At 38.9% G+C, this 19,715-nt stretch overlaps 1 protein-coding gene across 1 annotated transcript in view; it reads right to left on the minus strand.

Moving 5' to 3' along the window:
* The window catches only part of ctnnbl1 (catenin, beta like 1), a 78,452-nt gene extending 59,739 nt beyond the window's left edge, over positions 1-18,713 (minus strand). The window contains exons 1-10 of the mRNA XM_086278335.1: positions 18,543-18,713; positions 17,401-17,631; positions 15,546-15,652; positions 15,230-15,369; positions 14,544-14,641; positions 10,534-10,627; positions 6,573-6,664; positions 4,143-4,215; positions 2,905-2,963; positions 2,510-2,658 (exon numbers count right to left, since the gene is read on the minus strand). Coding sequence (XP_086134461.1) covers positions 2,510-2,658; positions 2,905-2,963; positions 4,143-4,215; positions 6,573-6,664; positions 10,534-10,627; positions 14,544-14,641; positions 15,230-15,369; positions 15,546-15,652; positions 17,401-17,631; positions 18,543-18,572 — 1,073 coding nt within the window. The 5' untranslated portion in view covers positions 18,573-18,713. The remainder of the gene's footprint in view (positions 1-2,509; positions 2,659-2,904; positions 2,964-4,142; positions 4,216-6,572; positions 6,665-10,533; positions 10,628-14,543; positions 14,642-15,229; positions 15,370-15,545; positions 15,653-17,400; positions 17,632-18,542) is intronic.
* Positions 18,714-19,715: the final 1,002 nt, after the last annotated feature.

A 19,715-nucleotide genomic window follows, 5' to 3' on the forward strand; every position in this document is an offset into this window, starting at 1 on the left:
CATAAAGACACTGCATTTAATAACCACTGACAGCAGACTGACTCCATCTTTTTTGCTTTTCCTTTGCCATTTTGAAACACCAAGCTGCTTTCAGAACAGTAACTGACTGCCGAGTGGTCGCAAACCAGACTGCTGTCTTCAAAGCAATTCTTTCAAAACATGAGAAGACTGTAAGTTCATTACACATGGATCTTGCTGTAGTCTCTTACAACTGTTTTACCTAGTGAGACACTATAAGCTGTAGATTACATAAGTATAATCTAAAATTGAAAGCTGTCATAGCACAAATGTTGAGATTTTGCAGCAAAAATGTAGAGCTCTAAAGTCCAAGGTTTCCTAAAGCTCACAAATATATGAAGGAGTTCTCTTACACAGTTTCTTGTTCCTTGAATAATTAATTTTTTCTCCCTGTGCGAGCCATGAGTTCTGCACTAGTCTTTATTAAAAAAAAGAAAGAAAGAAAAAAGAAGATATTTTCAAATGTTTTCATCTTTCCTTTCAATATAACCATGTTTACAAGTACTACTGCTACTAAAAAGCTTAACATCATTTATTCAAAACTGTGGTAGAAAAAACTAAACCGCATAAATTTGCATTGTTATGCTAATCCTATGTGAAGAATATAATAATAATAATAATAATAATAATAAGGATAACAATAGTTGTAGATTTTTACTGTTATAATACCCTGTTGCCAGGCAAGGACAAAATTTAATAAATTGAACCTTGAATTGCCTGAACTCTGTTTTACCTTGGAGTTTGACTTTTCTAAAAGGTTGTATGAATAATGGACAAAATAATAAGCAACAAGTTTTTACACGTTGCATCCATATGTTGTAAAGAGAAGCTAGTATGTAGGGCTGGGCCATATCATACTGTTCACAGTAATACCGGTATAATGTTGGGCAACGATAAGAAAATGAAATATCGCAATAGAATATGGGTAAAACGCGCATGCGCAGTGCCTTTGTTTTCATATGCACACGGCGGAAAAAGCATGGCGGCGACGGAGAATGAGAAGGGCGAAAGCAGATCGTTGAATGAAACGGATGAACCAGAATTGGTTTGTAAAAATGCTGCAACTCCAGTGGTGTGGAACTGGTTTAGCTTTCGTCCGTCAGATACACCAAAGCACTATTTTTGGTAGAGCATGCTAGCGGGCCGTCGTTATTACCGTGTTTTTTGGAAAATACGGCACACTTAAAATCAATCCTTTGATTTTTCTGAAAATCGACAGTGCCCCTTATAATCCCATGTGCCTTATGTATGAATATGGACAGGTGCTGCTAGTGGGAGAGAGACGTCTTTCGCGGAGTCCTTTAGAGCTGCAGGCAGGAAACGTGCTCAAATAGCGCACAACTTCGGGTTTTTTAATTTCTATATGATAATTCTGTATTATTAAGCAATAAAAACAAGTAGTCTGATGTCCTGTAATCATTACGAAGCTATATTATTAGAATTACATAATACAATTATATATTGTATTATGAAATACAATGAAACATTAAGTTTTTGTACAAAGTATCGGTATCGGATCAGTATCGTCGATGCCATCTTGAATTTTACTTGGTATCAGATCGGAAAGGAAATCAGTGGTATCGCACATCACTAATGGATTGTCGGAGCATCACGGCTATCGTAGTCAGGAGCCTTGCAGAGTGATACGTACTGTGCTTCAACATAATATTACCGTATTGTGTGTGTATAACCTCTTTTTTAAGTTTTGTGGATATTATACATGGTTATGCTGAGGATATGTCGGCCAGTTTCCACTGGAAATGCCTTTTGGTTAAACTGTCAGCGAGGAATTTGCATTTGAACTGTTAAATATTTATATAACTTTAATCCACATAAAAAACAGCTGCTTGTTTAAGTGAAAATACATTGAATTTTTTGGGGGTTTTTTGCACTAATAAAGTTGTGGAGTTGTAAAGTATTTTGTCTAGTGTCAATTATATCATCAGTTATATCGTTATCTCAAATTTTCAAATGTATATTGGGATAAATATTTTTGGTCATATCATCCTGTTCTACTAGTATGGCAATATCAAGTTCCTGAAATATCACAGTTTCCACCGTAAGATTAAAAATGTTTTGTAAGCAGTAGTTATTATCACGGCAGTAAATGATAGCACTACCTTGCCAAACAAAAACACTAACTGGGCAGATGCTGTGAACAGCAACAGTTAACATGAGTGAACTGTCAAAGAGGCCCACCACCAAGCACTCAATTTGTAGAGAAACTGGGAAGTAAAACATTGTAGTCGACATCTGCAACAGCAGGAGAGTGAAAGCTGATTTCTGTAGAGGGTTAACAAGACTGAACCTAAATTACACTTGGCTTTAGCGTGCAATATGTAGCTGAGTATCATAAGAAAAAAAAGTGTATTAATGTGAGATGCAGACATTGTGGGTGGCTCTCAACCAGGTGAAAACTGAGCATCTACAGCATGAAGCCATCAGGGAATGTTCCACTTCTACATTTCTACAACGTCTTACACAGCCTCACCTCAGCATGAGATTCATCAGCTGAAGCCCTTCACCTCTGAGAAAGCGGTCACGATTGGAGGGCAGCATGAGGCAGGAACACAGAGCGTCAAACAGGTTCTCCATCATCTCCTGCTCTTCAGCTGTGGACGGGTTGTGACGCTTGAACACCTGGAGAAGGTAGGCGGGAGAACAAAGGAAGCATTTTGAAAAGGATACATAGTATGCACATTTCTTTTTTTCTTTTATTATTTTTTACATTTCTAACAATTTACCACGGATCTGGAGAAGCTCATATTAGAGAAATACTAAAGCTTCACCTGTGTATGCCTCTCAAAGGGCTGTTGGGAAAATATGAAGGGTAGTGCACAGAAGAAACTAAAAATAGAAGGGGAAAAAAAAAAGCAAAAATCTTACAGATAGTTGCTGCAGTAACACATCAATGCCATCCATCTCACCCAGTAGTTCTCTGGTATCTGTGAAGGAGAAAAATCAAAAGGAAAAGACAGCAGGGAGATCATGTCGTGATGGTGGCAAAAAAAGACATTTAGTGAGCAGCGGGGAGGACAGAAAGCAGGAAAAAGAATGTTTAAGTGGACAGAGAAAGAGGAAAACAAGAGAAATGGTGGGGCGACAGAAGGGATAAATACTGAGGAACACAACTGCTACGAGGGACCTCCAGAGAGTCAGCAAATGAGGAAAAATGAGGGCATTGACAAATACACATCCTCACAAGTTATTCCATGTAGACCTGAGCATTACACAACACACCTCTGCTTCTCAGCAGACCCAACTGGCACACACTCACACGTCCTATAAATTGACATTAGAAAGTGGCACACACAACACTAATAATATTATGTGCTATGACCTTTTTCCCCCTTTACCTTTCTTTGCTCGCTTTACAATAAACAGCTGAATGAGCTGGAGAACATGATCAATTTTCATGCTATTTATGGACTGGGATGGGATGCTGAATTTTAAAATGCACTCTTTCAGAGTCCAGTTTTAAATCCAATTCAACATTAAAATTAGCACATCAAGGCTCTTTCTTAGCAGCTGTATGATTTGCCTTACTTTTACTTCAAATAAGGTACATCATTTCTGGCAGCATTTCTCAAAAGAAAGAAAAATGTTCTTTAGTAAAAGAACCTTTTTTTTAGATTTACATTATATTTTGTGTTCGAAAGGTAAGTGGAATAGGATGGAGGCAGCGCGAGTGAATGAGAAGGGTGGTGAGCTTAAAATGAGACAACTCCAGCTGAATGTCAATGTAACTTGTACCATTAACGACTACTTGTTTAAGGACCAGATAGTTCTGTGTTTACGTGAGGCTCTACTGGGTTTTTAGTGTTAGCGGGAAAGACGGCCAATGCACAAATGAGAACGAGAAACATTAAAAGGTAACATGAAGTCATAAAGTGGTGGAAGGAAAAAGAAAGGGAGAGAAAAGAAAAGGTAACACTGAGGAAAAATATGTAGGGAGGGAAAAGGGAGCACGGAAAGGGCACAATAAGATAAGGCTGCGACAGACCATGACTAAGCCTAAACCCGCAGAAAAAAGGAATGAAAAGAATGGAAATAGGTTGGCAAAAATATGAAAGATAAACTAATATCATTTGGAATCCACAAACCATTTAGTGAGACACACTTACTGTCATTGTTCTGCAGCAAGATGGCCAGGATTTCACTGCAGTAAAGCTTGTTAGCATCAAAAGGCATCTTTGCCTTAGAGGGAGAGGGAAAGAGACCAAAATCTAATTACTACTCATCTTGAGAAGCTGTGCTTAGTTTTCGGGTGGAGGCTTGTGGTTTTCATGAGAATTTGGAAATCAAAACATATTTTACAACAAACTTGTTTCTTTCTTTCTTTAAACTGAAATTCTTGCTTGTATTTTCTGGTTTACAGAAAATACAAGCAAGAATTACAGAAACTCCAAATACAAAAAATTAACAACAACAACAACATAAAAAAAAAAAAAAACCTCCACCAAGGCAGCTCACTCTCTGGACAGTATTTGTATTACATTTCGTATATATTCATTTTGTTTTCTTTGTTCTTTTTAAACCTACTTTAAGAAGTTTGTAGTAAAAAGGGTAGCATGACACATGTTAGCTTTACACAAACATTTTGTAGGAGTAGGTAATGATAACAGGCACTGATTTGTAAATAACTGGACATGAATAACTTCATCTTATTATATAATATTTTCCTACAGTACATTTCTAACTAACTCTGGAGCTCATTCTCTTTCTCTTGACAACACGCTCTTTAAAGATATGACATATTTTGAGGTCAACTTGAAAGAAAGGCAGATGTGAAATTTAAAAGTGATAATAATCTCCAAACTCTTTTACACTACGTCCACACTTAAACAGGTATTTTTGAAAACGCAGCTGTTTCTATGCGTTTGGACCTTTTGTCCAAACGTAAACGGCGTTTCGAATCACCGAAAATGGAGATTTGTTTTTTAAAAACGCCGGTTTTTTGCGTTTCCGTGTGGACGAGGAATACACAGTTTGTCACGCAACGTCAAAGGTATGTGCCTTTTTTCACGTCACGCTGCGCGCCACGTTATTGTTTACAAGAGATGAATTGCAGAATGGCAGATAGAGACAAAATACTGTTAATCTGACTATCTGCAGGTTTTACACGCTTACATATACGCACGCAGTTACTGTCCCTCCATTTACAAAGGCAGAGGCGTCACGGTGTGATTATTTTACATGTAGTTGTTTTTTTCTGTGCAATAATATTCAACATTGCTATCAATACATTTTTCAAAAAATGCCTCTCTGTGCAAAATGGGTTCAAAAACATAAACAGCTGTGGGATACTGTTTGTCCGTGATTTCGACAGGGGGAACAAATCGTGGCAGGATCAGCCTGATATTATTTGTATCCCGCTGTAACTTTACTGTATGAAGAGCTAACATCTCCAAAATGTCAGGAGTAGTTAGTCATTACAAGAAGTGTTTGTGAACTAAAAATCAAGAATGTGAGATTCTGTTTGTCCGTGATTTGGAGAGCCCAGCGCTGCTCCCGACGCAGGGGAAACTAATTCTGTCGCAGAGACCTGCCTCTGCACTTGTGCAGGTGAAGCCAAAGGGAAGACATGCTTCACCATATTTTCTAGTATTTGGCTTAGAATGAAGTTTGTTTGGAAACATATTTGGCAATGCTTCATCTCCTGCTTTGCGTTTGTGTTGGCGCCCCGTCAAAAACCTGTCCATTATGCTAGCAGTGTCCAAGCGTTCTTTTTATTTTTATTTTCATACCGCGCCCCCCCTGCAATGGCTCAGCACCCCCCCTAGGGGGCGGGCCCCACACTTTGGTAGATCATTCCCTATATGCCTATATGTCATCAAAACAAACAATAGAAGAAATATAGTTTTAAAATAGCTCTATACTTTGGATTATTATCACTTTCACCTTCAGATCAATCAACTGACCCTGAAGGAGAGGTCAGAGGTCATATGTGACATTATTTTATAATGTACTTTCTGCGTCTTCACAATACACACCACACTCCAACAAATAATTAAGTTGACCTCAAAGACCTTGGTGGATCTAAGCCTAATTTTAACAGATTGTTAACATGAGCTCACTCTACACCCACAACAATTTCTATGAGAATTAATTCAAACACCTTTAGGAGCAAGATAGCTTAACACTACGTGAAGGTCTTAAAGTGAAGGGAACTAAAGGCAAATGCTAATTCAACATCAAAATACTGGTAAATAAACTCCATAACACAGAAGTCACGACATATTTTATCCTCAAAATATTTTGTTTTAGCTTGGGTCTAAAAATCGAGAAGGACGCTGAAAACTCTGGATTAGTTTTTGATATTTGCTTAAGAACATGATGATGACATTTAATGTGATATGTATTTGTAAAGGCTCAATATCTTGCAACAACAAATAATCATTAAAAAGAAATGTATTAATCCAGATTGATTCCACCGTTACAAACTTCTAAGTTGGCCTTCTGGTGGGAAAAATTAAAAAAATTATTCAAATCCTGCTAACAAACCAATCACGTAGCCTTCTTGGGGCAACTTAAAACAATATTCTCGTTCTTACCTTGATTCTCTTGAGCAGCCACTGCATGAGTCCCTGCTGGGCAGCCTCTGTGCACATGCCTGGTCTGAACTCTGCCATGTTCTCAATGATGGCTGCAACACACAACACCATAGTTCAGTCTTTACTGTTAATATCAGCCCTTCATTCTAAGTAAGTTTCTAAAAGGATTTCTGATAGACATCAAAATCTGCCAGATTGATATCAAAACCAATGCCAATCTTATTTAAGGGATTAAGAATTGCCCGGATGTGACTAATCCACTTTCTGCCTAATTATAGAAGCATGTCTTAACATTTATGTTTAATCTGTGTTGCTCTGGGTTCCTTTGTGTGCAATGTCGTTTTATTTCTAAGCCTAATATCAAAATCAACTATTAGTCAAAAATCATTCTCTGACTTTACAACATGGTGCAGTTTTATAGAGGGTTAATCTGTTTTCTGTCCCAGCTTCTTCCTTAATGTTATCATCAGAAAGACTTGATGTCTCCATCACAGTAGACTAAGTGCAGAGGGGGTTGAAGGGAGCAAAAGACATTGTGGGGTGTTCATGACACCAGGGGGAAAGAGGAAGATTAACAGGAAGGAGGCAGAGGAAAAGCAGAAGGGAGGGAAAAGGGGACGGGAAGACAGTGTCAGGGATGAGGGATGGAAAACAGAGTGAATGAGGAGATAACAAGATGACAAAGGGAAGAGAGTTTTGCAAGAGCATAAAAACTGAAATAAAGCAAAAACATCTGGAGAGAACAGCTGCAGATGACAGGGAAATGATTGAAAGAGTGAAACAGGGGATGAAGTGACAGGGTGCTGAGGGAGAGATGAGCCTTTATCAGTGATTCAAACAGAGCAGACAGACAGCATCCTGGAGGACAGCCGGCTCAGAGTAGAGAGCAGCCAAGGTAGACAAAAGGCTTATTCAAGCTTGGAGAGCTCCCTTGATAACTCGCACACACAAACTTGAGCAGAGGATGCACAAGCACTGCCCCCACGATATAACCCTCATACACAGAGCCAAATACACACACCTAAACAGCCCTCTTGACACTCGGCCTCAATCTGGCAACAAAGAGGAAAAAAATCATCTCAGTAGACTCATTCTACACAAAAAGAGCTGAGAGGCAGAAAAAGTCTGATTCATGTGGGGCTAAATACAGAGACCAGGACTTTTCAAACTATCTGCTGGCCCATGCCCTCTCCAGGACCTTGTGTATACAATTATTACTCCCCAGAAACTCTTATGACTTTTATGGTAGGCTCTGAAAAGGTATAAAACCTCCAAAGAGTTGGTGCTAGAGACATTGACAGCTTCCTTTCACTGTCACTGAAAATTTCTAGGGCAGCTGGCAACAGGGGGACACATTGCTAGCAGAATACAAATAAAGTTAGTCTATAGCCTCTATGATGTATACCCAAGTCTGCAAGGACTTCCTGTCACCGCACTGCCCAAAGACATAACCCTGGCTCATACACACCTTACAGGCACACCTCCCTCTCGAAAAGTTTCAGTTCTAAAAAGAAGGCACGCTTTGCCAATTATTCTTGCTCAAAATATTCAAATCTTACTGAGGTGCTATTTTTAACCAAGTCTGTTTTTATAGTGTTGAATTTAGGACCAGACTCTCTGCAGCACCTGAGATAGGACACCAAATAGGAGTCTCCCTTGTTTTGCATATGAACAACTCTGCATTTAGGGTGGCGTCCAATGTTTATTGCTTTATGCTGCTCACTTGGAACTTGGTATAAATTGTAGCCCTTATTACGTGTTACATGAGCAACTTAAATATTTACTGATTTCTGAAGTTCGCGGAAAAAAACTGAACACAAGCATTACGGCAAACACATTAAAAAGAAAAAAAAACAAAAGAGGTTTTTCTTCAGCATAACATGCCCCCTAAAAATTAATTAAGGTTACTAAATGTAGGAAAAAAAATAGGTCACTGAAATACAAAAATAATAAAAACTACATTTTAAGGGGGGGGAAAAGAACTAAGATTTTATTTGCTTAAAAACTACAAATGTGCAGTGAATGTCTTTAGCTTTAGTTTTAAGACCGCTAGCCTGAGGAGGCTTTAGTGCATCCATTTATTGAAGATCCAGATATCTACATGCATTATGGACAAAGGTGTTGGGCCACAATTCAGGTGTTTTCAGTCCCATTGCCTCAGGATTATATAATAAGAAAATAAATATATACAAAAACTCAAGCACCTAGCTGTTCAGTCTGGCTTTACAGCATTTGTGAAAGATTGGGTCATTCTAAAGAGCTCACAGGTCATGGGTCTGTGATAGCATGCCACCGCTACAATACGTCAGTTTGTGAAATTTCTTCCCTCCTAGATATTCAACAAGCAGCTGTAAGTGTTGTTACTGCAACTAAACAGCAGACCAAATAAAGTTATTAGACAGGATCTCTGAGTGTTAAAGCACACAGTTACTGTGCAACATGAGTATAAATATCTATAAATGTAAGAGTTGTTTGCCGTATAATACTAGTATTTTAGAAAATAACCAGAACATTTTTGTTTCTATTTTATTCTGATAAAGTCAGAAAGTAGAAGAATGCTGCAGCATCAACTCTGCAAAGGGTCACATAATTCGTGCAGCCACAGAATTAGAACGAATAAAACATGTGGTGGGTGGAAAAAATGTATCTATAAACAAATAATAAATATAACAAATAAGAACCTGCTGACTCATCGAAATATGTACAAGGGCAATCCCAAAAGTAACATCTCCAAAGCAGTGGGGAAACTGTTTGTACGGCTGTTTGCCACACTGTTGTGGTTGGTGCTTTCTCCACTCCGAAACAAGCATGCACGACTTCGCTGGGATTCTCAATCTTGGCTTGGCAGCCCTTGAAAATGGAGCTCCCGTTGAACGCTACCGCCAAGTGTGAGGTTCGCGCAGTTATTCCACTTTTGAACGCAAAAGGCATTAAACCGGTTGAAATTCAACGCTAACTGACGAAAGTGTACGGACAGCCGTGCATGGATGTCAAAAACGTTCACAAGTGGTCTAGTGACTACCACCTGTTCCCTAAGTTGAAAGAACATTTGTCCCGTAGACGATTCTGCTCCGATGAAGAAGTGACAGATTCAACGCTTCCTGAAGGACATGGCGGCGAGCTGGTATGACACAGGCCTTCTAAAACTGCCGCAGCGTCTACAAAAATGCATCCACCAAAAAGGTGAAAATTATTTTTTAACCTTTAAAATGATGTAAATATTATAGAAAATAAACAGTTGTTTGTATTTCTAAAAAAACGGGAGACCTTACTTTTGGGATTGCCCTCGTAGTTGTTAATACCAAAGTGCCAAAATCTGATAACTTCAAGCATTCAAGCAACACAGAAATAAATAAAAAAAAGCTCATATGAGACTACTGAGGAGTACTTGAATTACTTGAATTCACTCCACTGAACAACAGGACAGAAACAGACTGTTTAAAAAAATAAACAATTCCAATTTTTATTCCTGCCACCTGGTTTGTTTGGGCAGTTTCACTTGTCTACTATTCCACTCAATCCATGATGAACGTTTGACTGCTTCATGCCAAAACGTCAACTGACTGCTTGATTTATTTTACATATATATGTTGGACAGGTGAGAACAACATGACTTTAGCTGTATTTCAGTCCTATTTCAGGTGGTAGCGCTGTAGTTTCAGACATTACCTGACTGAGGAAATCAAAGTTACATTCATGTTATTTCCACAGCTGAAAAAGCACCGTGTATAGTCCTTTAAACCATTATTCAATGTCATTTTAGCCAAAGTGGACAAAACCTTTTTTCAAGCATAAAGTATGGAATTAGCTGACAAACACATTATTACATGTAGCCTTGTTTAACTGTAAATCCATGTTTTGTTTTGTTTATGTTTTTTCTTCCTGAGTGTGATGACAGTTTACTTGAGGACAACTAGAAATTGGAGTTTCATTGCTAAGATTTTGGATTATGTCTCCTTACCGAGGGTGTTATAGATTCCATCAGCCTCCTCCTTCACCTGCTCGTCCAGACGCTCCATATTCTGCACCAGCAGGGCAACCACCTGACCCTCCAACTACAGACACACAAAGATGAAATTCAAGTCACGGTTCTAAAACAATTTTGCCAAAGGTCATATACAACTTTATCAGACTTTTGGAGAAACAATTTTTCATCTTTTAAAGGTTTTGGTGAAAGGTAACATAGCAGAGACAATATTTTTTCATGTTCTAGAAACACTCCCACCCTTGCACTTTGTTGGAGGTCTGTCAGATGATTGTGTCTACCCTGTCTGAAAACAAAATTATAGTCTCAATCTCAAAAAAGAAAGAAGAGAAAAGATGTATATAGACTATCCAGGGATAACAGAGAGATGGTTCACTTTTAAGACTTGTCTTTGCAGAAGACGCTTGCTTCCTGTTGGAGCCTCTCTGACGATGTCCGAATGTTATCAGTCAAGTCAAGATTGGAGACTCATAACCACACAAAGCTTGCAAGGTGCCAGCGGGCTGGATAAATGTACTCTTATAGATGAAAGAAGACAGTCAACACAGATTTATGAGCCACTGGAGACCACCGTGGATCATTTTGATTTATCTTACCAAGGATGCCACCTGGCCTTCAGGCAGCAAGGACAGAGGAGCCGAGGGCATTACAGCAAAGAGGACAGACAAATGGATTCAACCAACCTTTGCTGCCCTGAAACTGTTTCCCTTGGAAGTAGCTGTAAAGAAGAGTGAGGTTTATGGGCGCTCCATTGCATGGTAAATGGACTGCATTTATAAAATTCCTTCATTCTGCGAGCCCTGCACAGCTACCCGAGTCACTATCATATAAGAAGCCAGCTCACAAACACACACAAAAGCCAGTTTTGTCAGCAATTTCTGATGTTTATCCTGCTTCATCTACAGTTCTTCCTATCACACACCAATATAACTAAGATAGAGGCCTCGGATATGTGTTCTTAACTTGACTGTGTCAGTTATTTAGAACACAAACAGTATTTCAACATATTATACTTACACAGAAAGTAACATTAATATTCTGTTCTGTGTTTGTAAGACCATTTCAGAGAAAGACCCCATGGGCAACACCACAGAAACCATCTATACATCCAAACATTCAATAAAATGAATACATTTCATTAATTATTTACAGTGGCACATGCTATTAAGGAGAGGTAGGGAGATGAGCTGAGGAATTTGACAACTAAACGACAGCGTTAGGCCAAAGGAAGGCAGTTCTTGTGAGGTATTGTGGTATGCAGTCGCCATTATGTCTACAGAAAGGACAACAAGCCCAAGGCTTACTATACAGACCAACAGCACAATAACACAACTGCTGAAAACCTTAATGAGGGCCACAACTGACAAATGTGCAAACCATTCATTGCTGCTTGCTACATAAAGAGCTGTGTCTGCTGGTGACATTGCACACTAAAAATTCGTGTCTACCTCTTAATGTGCCTGCAAAGAGGAAGGTTAGCATGAGAACCAGAAAACAGAGCAGGTTGGTGTGGTCCAATGAAACAGGTTCTTTCAGGGATGTCAATCAGGAGGTCTGGGTCCCAGAATCGGTCCAGGAAAGACTCCCATCCAACCCACTCAGACAACTTTGGAAAATTTGAGCTTTAAAGTTTTTTGTGCAGATAAAGACCTCCACCATGGCCACTAATACTATGCCAAAAGTAATTAAGTAATAGATAAACAAAAATAAATGGCAAAAGTTCCTGTTTTTTTTCCACTATCTACTGTATAATTGTTTTGTTTAAATATATCACAGTGAAAGAAAATTTTGTGTGAATTAACAGAAACCATCTGTTTTATAATCACAGGACAATTTGAGCTGAGCTACCAGAACCTAATCTGTCATTTTTCTGAAATTACACAATTTTTTACATTTTGAGCCCAAAGAGTTCTTCTGACAGATTTCTTCATTTACTACAGCAACATTTGTTTATCATATTAAAAAACAGAGACCTACTGTTACAAATACACTTCCATTCATATAATTAGATATCACAGGGATTGAATGTGCAGTTAAACACAGATAGGAAGAGGATTTTCACTGGTCCGGCTTATGTGATATCCCCACATTCTGCTGCTGGTACTGTGTTTACTGGGCTTGCAACATGCATTAAAGGAAGAAGCTGAGCCAATGAAGGTACTTTAATATTATGAGTAATGTTCTGCAGTGATCTCATTGAATAGAACAGGATGATGCTACCAACTATACTGCAGAAATTGTTCAAAGAGCACAACCAAAGATCCATGGTGCTGGTTTCACCTATAAAATCCAATCTACCATCTATAGAAAGTGCTAAAAATCCACAGAGGTCATCCCTCCATCCAACTATCCTTTTCGGCTTATCCGGGGCCAGGTTGTGGGGGCAGCAGCCCAAGCAGAGAAGTCCAAACTTCCCTCACTCCAGCCACCCCCTTCGGCTTGGCCGGGGGGACACCAAGGTGTTCCCAGGCCAGCCGAGAGATATAATCTCTCCAGCGTGTCCTCAGTCTGCGCTGGGGCCTCCTCCCGGTGGGACATGCCTGGAACACCTCACCCAGGAGGCATCCTTGTCAGATGCCTGAACCACCTCAACTGGCTCCTTTCGATGTGAAGGAGCAGTGGCTCTACTCTGAACCCCTTCCGGATGGCCGAACTTCTCACCCTTTCTCTAGGGGAGAGGCCAGCCACCCTTCAGAGGAAGCCCATTTCCGCCACTTGTATCCGCGATGTTGTTCTTTCGGTCACTACCCACAGCTCGTGACCATAGGTGAGGGTAGGGACGTAGATCAACAAGTAAATTGAGAGCTTTGCTTTCACACTCAGCTCTCTCTTCACCACAACAGACTGGCACAGCGTCTGTTAATCTCCTGCTCCCTTCTCCTGTCACTTTTTAAGTCCATACCAGGTAAATGAATAAACTTGAATTAGCTAACATAGATACTTAAAAAACAACAACAACAATAACAACACAGGTCTGGTGTTAGCATCTTGTTCACATCAGAAACAGTGCTATCCTCGTGAAGTTGCACTGAATTTATCAGTATGTACAAAATGCCACGCGGACGTGTAAAATATTGGGATCAAACTACTCAAAAACTCCCAAGACTCCCAACCAAAGTTGTCAAGTGTAGCAGAGAAAAAAAGTCAACTGATTCTCTTATGAAGTGTCACAGTGACAGGTGTGAAGAAACACAGGCATGCATTTCTTTTCTCCATCATGGCTTTACCCGCATATTATTGTAATTTGACCTTTGTCTGTGTCGATCTAAATGTCAAAAAACATAATGGGCTATCAAGAATCATGACACTCTAATATTTATGAAAGCCCGGCAACACGACAGGCTGAACTAGAAAAGGAAAAAAAAGGAACGAGGGGGCTAAATATACAGAAATGGAGAGACAGGGAGAGATCATCAACGGTGAAGTGATGCCAACACACACAGCCGGAGGGTGACAAAGAAAACAGAACGAAAAAGAAAGAGTGGGAGAGTCGATGCTATAATTATGCTGATCAAACTACATACTGAAATCCATTTTTTCCTCTTGACTGAGTTCTTGTCATGTTGCTAATCCCATCATGTTTTTTTAACTGTCACAGCTCACCGCTGAGAGATAATTAAAAAGACTTTAAATAAATAAATCAACAGGTAACTTCAGACATTTGTGCCCCTGTAAATGACACTGGCAGCTTTACTAAGAACTAATGTTTGTGGATTTGTTTCCCCTTTGAAGTTATTTTAATACAACGCTTTTTATTAGAATTATTTTAATTTAATGTAATTTGTGTTTCAAACCACACACAAAGAAGACAAAACCAAAAACCATGAATGCTTCTAAGTGAGACTAAACTGAAACTTTGCTTTTGATTCATTAACAAAGACTAAGCAATCAATTTCTCTCCACCAGAGCCAAGAAGCTTAAATACTAACTCCAAACAGTGCTGCTTTATCAATATCATCAGAGACTCATGAAACTTTTGTACTCACCAGAGCATCTATGAGTACCTCAGCACCATCCTCGCTCTCATGAAGTGTGTCAATATCTGTCAGCTCCTGCAGCAGGTCCACCACGGCTATGGCGACATGTGGCTCAGGCTCAGGCCAATAACAATACTCCATACTTGATTTAACTCTGCAATCCTATAATACTGTAGAAGTAAAATCAATGCTTTCTCTTTTCCTCTAAAAGCCAGGCGACTACTTTACCAACAATGCAAATTCATCACCCAGTTTGGTCTATATTTTTGGTTTGTTGCTGGGAGATGCATCTTGAGTACCAGTGCCTTCACTGAAGGTATTTTAATGGCTAAAGTAATATTTATTTTGTGTATTTTTAAGGGTTTATGCATTTACTCCAATATGGTTTTGAATCTGAAATATGACTCACTTAGTAAATTGTATTTTGTTACAGTTTTAATGTAAAAGCAAGTTTATAGTAAAAAAAACAACAACAACAACAAGCTTTGTGTGCAACAAATTCAATAAAAAGTTGACACATCTTTACTCTCTTAGCTCACATTCATTGTTCTTATCCTGTCCTTGGTTCTTTGTACTAGCTACGTTTACAACAGTAAACTTCTATGATACAGGGAACAAGTTTAAAGACCAATGTTACGTAACAAAACATTCAATAGAGAGAGGTGATCTGAATCAATCTCAACGTGAAAGGATATCAGTATTTTCATGACTGAGGAGGCCCAGTAGTGAGTGGACGGCGTTCAGCTCCACCAGCAGGTGGTAGAGATCTGGCATCGTAGCAATCACATGCATTTCCTGGATAATGTCATTCAGATCAAGCTCCGACTCCATGAACCTAGTTTAATAACACAAATCAGAAGTTTTGCATTATAAGTTTGATCATAATGACAGTGTTTCTTAGAAATGCTGAGACCCTCTTTTTTTCTTTAGATCCACTGAAGTCCACATATAGTTTTGTTTGTTGGAATAAAGTCAAACAAGACTTTATTAATCTGTCTGTAATAGGCTTACTTTTCTGGATTGTCTGGAAACTTAATCCTTAGTTCCTGGTTTTTGTATGACCTCTTCTCAAAGGTCAGGATCATTTTCTTCACTGAGCTCTCATCGACCAGTTCTGCCTGTTTGATTAGCACAGGGGAAAGGGAGCAAAAAGATGGAGAAGGGAAGACGGGGAGAAAAAGGGAAAAATAAAATGATTAAAGCAACTGCTGCCATAACAACAAAGAGACTGTAGGGTCACCTTAATCATGTGATTGAAGCAAATTGTGCAGACATTTTGTTCAATCAGAAGGAATGCATCTGAGTGAAAAGAGAATGTGTTTGACCTCCTGATGGATTATAAACCTCCGCAGTGCTGGACAGATAACAATGTAGAATAAAACAACCTTTCCTGGAACTTATTTTTATGCTGTTTCACCATGTTAGGTGTTTCAATTCAAGTCTCACTCTCTCCAAGTTTCTTGAAAGATCCAAGATTAACTGGGTGATTCAGGACAGCAGATCCTGGTTATAGTAATCTAGTTTTGTTTGGTTTGTCAAAGCCATAAGAGCATTAGACCCTGCAGACTGACTGCACACCCAGTGTGGTCACTGAATATGGGACCAGCAATACTGGCAAGACTGGCAACTTTGTGATTGGAGGATTGATGTATGGGAAGTTTGAACCCCAGTGGAGCAAGAGGACCTCTCAAAGAGCTTTCAGGAATAAACCATTTTGCAATTCCTTTTTTTAAAGCAGAAACCTGGATAGAAATCAACCAGAAAGATTAATGAACAATACGAAACTGAAAGGGAAATTTGGGCAGGGAAACCAGTGGGGAATCACAGAAAACTATGAAAAAGGAAAGTGAAAAGTGGCTATAAAAAGCTTTGTGTGCCCACTACAATAATCATCTGACAGTTTATATCATTTATTGCTTATTATTCTAAGCTGGTACTGCAGACTAAGCAGCTTGGAACAAAAATAAAAAATACAAAGACACTTTATAAATGGACGTTTACTTTTGTTTTTTTAATTAACCGACTTTAACAGGTCACAGAACAATAAACAGACATGACCGCAGTGGCCAAGTCTCGTTTAATGGCGTGACTTTAAATGATGTAAAAAGAGGGATCTCTTAATCAGACCCAAAGGCAGGATGCAGCAGTAGTGAAGAGGAGAATTTGAGTTAGTGGCAGCACCATCAAATCTCACATTTGTCTTCAACAAAGGAGTGTGAATTATTTCCTCCTGACTAAAGCAGAGATTGCCTAAAAGAAATTAGTCAGCTTTGTCATTTAACACTGTATTCCATTTGAATTAAATTGCTCTTTTATATTATCAATGCACCATTCACAAAGAATGCCAATGCATTTAAGTCTGTTGTTTGTGTTGTTTACAGGAAACAAACACGCTCTTGAGTAAGTCTGACTTAATAGATGTGCTCCCACGTGTTAAAGAAACTGAACTTTTGTCTATTTAATGTTGTCAATCTTAATCTGTTCTAATTACTCCACCGACACAGATGTCACAGGTAGTTACATTTAGACACAATGCATGCAGAGTATACCAACAAATAACATCTAATAAGTCTGATTCGGTATAAATCTGGCTGAAACATTTTTAATCATAGCATGTTTGTGTTTGTTTTAGTAGCGTTTGTGTAAATCTATCTGAATTTGCTAATATGGCTTATGTCCTGATGAAGCATGCTAGTATGGTGAAAGCTGTTTAAAGATTGCCATGCAAACTATGAACTCAAAACATATGAGAATAAAGGAACATATTTAATTTTCATGATCTTTGTCACATTTCTTCATTTTTCATCACCCAAAGAAACCAGAGTAACAACTCTATAATAATAACATAACAATTACAATAACCCACCTCGGGTTCTTCTGCATCCTGGTCCATCAGCTTTTCCAGGATTATCTTCTTGTCCCCTATGAGCTCCTCAGTCTCCCTCATCTCAGCACCTCCTTCTGCTCCTGCCACCTCCCTGTATCTGGCCAGCTCTCTAGCACTCATCCCTTTCAGCTGCTTCCCTCCTCTGGAGTCTTCATCTCCTCCTGCTCCTCCATCCTCTTCGCCCCTGGGACGCTTTGCTCCCCTATCAGGCTGCAACAAGAAAAGGGATCATTAAATGTGTGTACAGGGATTTACTCTATAAGATGAATATATGAAAAAGTGTTGGGAGAGCCCAAAATTATGTGGTTGCTTGTTTTCAGCAAGGTGGCATTTAATGAGATTAAAAACAATCAATGAAATACACCATTATAGCACCTGACTAGGTCATATCTGGCGCAACTATAGAAAAGTCAATCTAGAAATACTCAATCATGACTTTTCAAATGAATTTAAAAAAAAAGAAGCACATATAATTTTATCAAGTTAATCGAAGCAGCTGTCAAACAACTAATCTAAGAAAACTGATGGCATTAAAAAAAAAAGTTGCAACTAAACAGTGAGCCTAAGTAGAAGACGAGATTTTACTGAAATACAGATTTATGAAATGGGACATATAATGGCGATTTGCATATTTGATGCAAATACTGGGTGAAGTCGATTTCTCGTACGTATGCCTTGTATGATAAACGAAACTGTTCAGGTACACATTTGTTTCGACATTAACATATAGAAGACCGAATCTAACTGACGAAAGAATCCCAAAGATTCAAAATGCTTTGCTAGGCATAACTAGTTTTAAACAGATGTATCTCAGGGAAGTCCGCAAAGTTTCCCCGCTCTTGATGTGCTGCTGCGAGATAGCTAACAGACTTAGCAAACGGGCTAACTGCTAGCGTTAGTAAACACGGACTTGAGATCCAAAGTTGTTTTCTTTTCGCGCAAGCGTCACTCAGTTCTAATTGACTGATCATTAAACAAGGACGCAAACAAAGGAGGCTAAATAAAAGTCTACATGCTCACACACATTAAACTGTTAGCGTTTATTTACAACCCAATGAATGAGATAAGTTACTGTTAGCTTAGTTAGCTCTCACACACATTATCAGGAGTGAAACGTCTACCTGATAGTTCAGGAGCTCTCCGACGTCCATTTGTCCAGGATACAAGTCTCAGCTTTCTTATAATTTTATTTCAAAGTTGAAAAAGCGCTCTCACAGTTTAAGTAGACAGCTATTCCGCTAACTACAAGCTCCCTGCATACACATGCCTGCCGTAAAACAGTCTTCACTCATTGCCGTAGCAACGAATTGTCGTAAACGTTGACGTTGCATGAGCAGAGTTTTCAACCATCTTCGTAAAGTGTCGGAGCGATTATTTGGACAGGGATTTTGATTATTTTCAAAGTTACTGTCATCGTTACATCATCATCCATGCTGTTGCTGAATTCTCCCGTTGACTGGACTTCCATGTCTCTCCGTGCCTGTAGTGAACAATTGTACTAGGATTATTTGTATTCCGTTGTATCTGTGTTATTCATTTTCTCATAAGTGATTTAACCAAACTTGCAAATATAACTTAATTTGCTTAAAAGTACAGCGGACAAACACTATTATAGACAACAATAATATTAAGAAATACTTTATTTTCCCCATATTTTTGAAATTCCAAGCAATGGTAAAGAAATACATAATATTTCTAAATCAGTAATAAAGGGGAAAAACCACCTTAAATATCAATAAAATGTTCAAATGAAAAAGCAGATCACTGTATGTCAGATATCTGAATTGCATTATAAAAGGTTGTTGCATCTTGTATGAAAGATTTCCTGTATCTGTTCTTGTGGCAGCGGAGCTGAATCAGTCTGTTGGCGGAAATTGTAAGCGCTGATGAAGTTGATCAGGGTTATGAATGACTGAAAATAGTTTTTTCAGTGATCACTTTTTAAATGTGTCCAGTTTGCAGCCAGTCACAGAGCCAACAGCGCACACCACAACCACCACAACTGGCTGATTAAAAATCTCCATCATTTTCTATCAGGAAGGTCTCAGCGTCCATAGGACATTGTTGTCTTGTATACAGCCTCTGTGTGGGTTTTCGAGGTCTGTGGTTAATCTGGACATCCAGGTACTTATATTCATCCACAATATCCACTCCCTCTCACTCTTTCTTACTCATGTTCAGAAGCAGATTATTTCTCCAAGACCATGCCACAAAATCATTCACTAGTGCTCTATACTCCTCCTTCTGCCCATGACTAATACATCCAATCACTCCAGTCACATGTGGTGGTCAAC

This window comes from Aulonocara sp. 'chitande type north' Nkhata Bay, linkage group LG20 (genome assembly GCF_057382095.1).
Source record: "Aulonocara sp. 'chitande type north' Nkhata Bay isolate Kocher_YH1m ecotype deep benthic linkage group LG20, A_spYH_male_GT1.1, whole genome shotgun sequence".
NCBI classification, from domain to species: domain Eukaryota; kingdom Metazoa; phylum Chordata; class Actinopteri; order Cichliformes; family Cichlidae; genus Aulonocara; species Aulonocara sp. 'chitande type north' Nkhata Bay.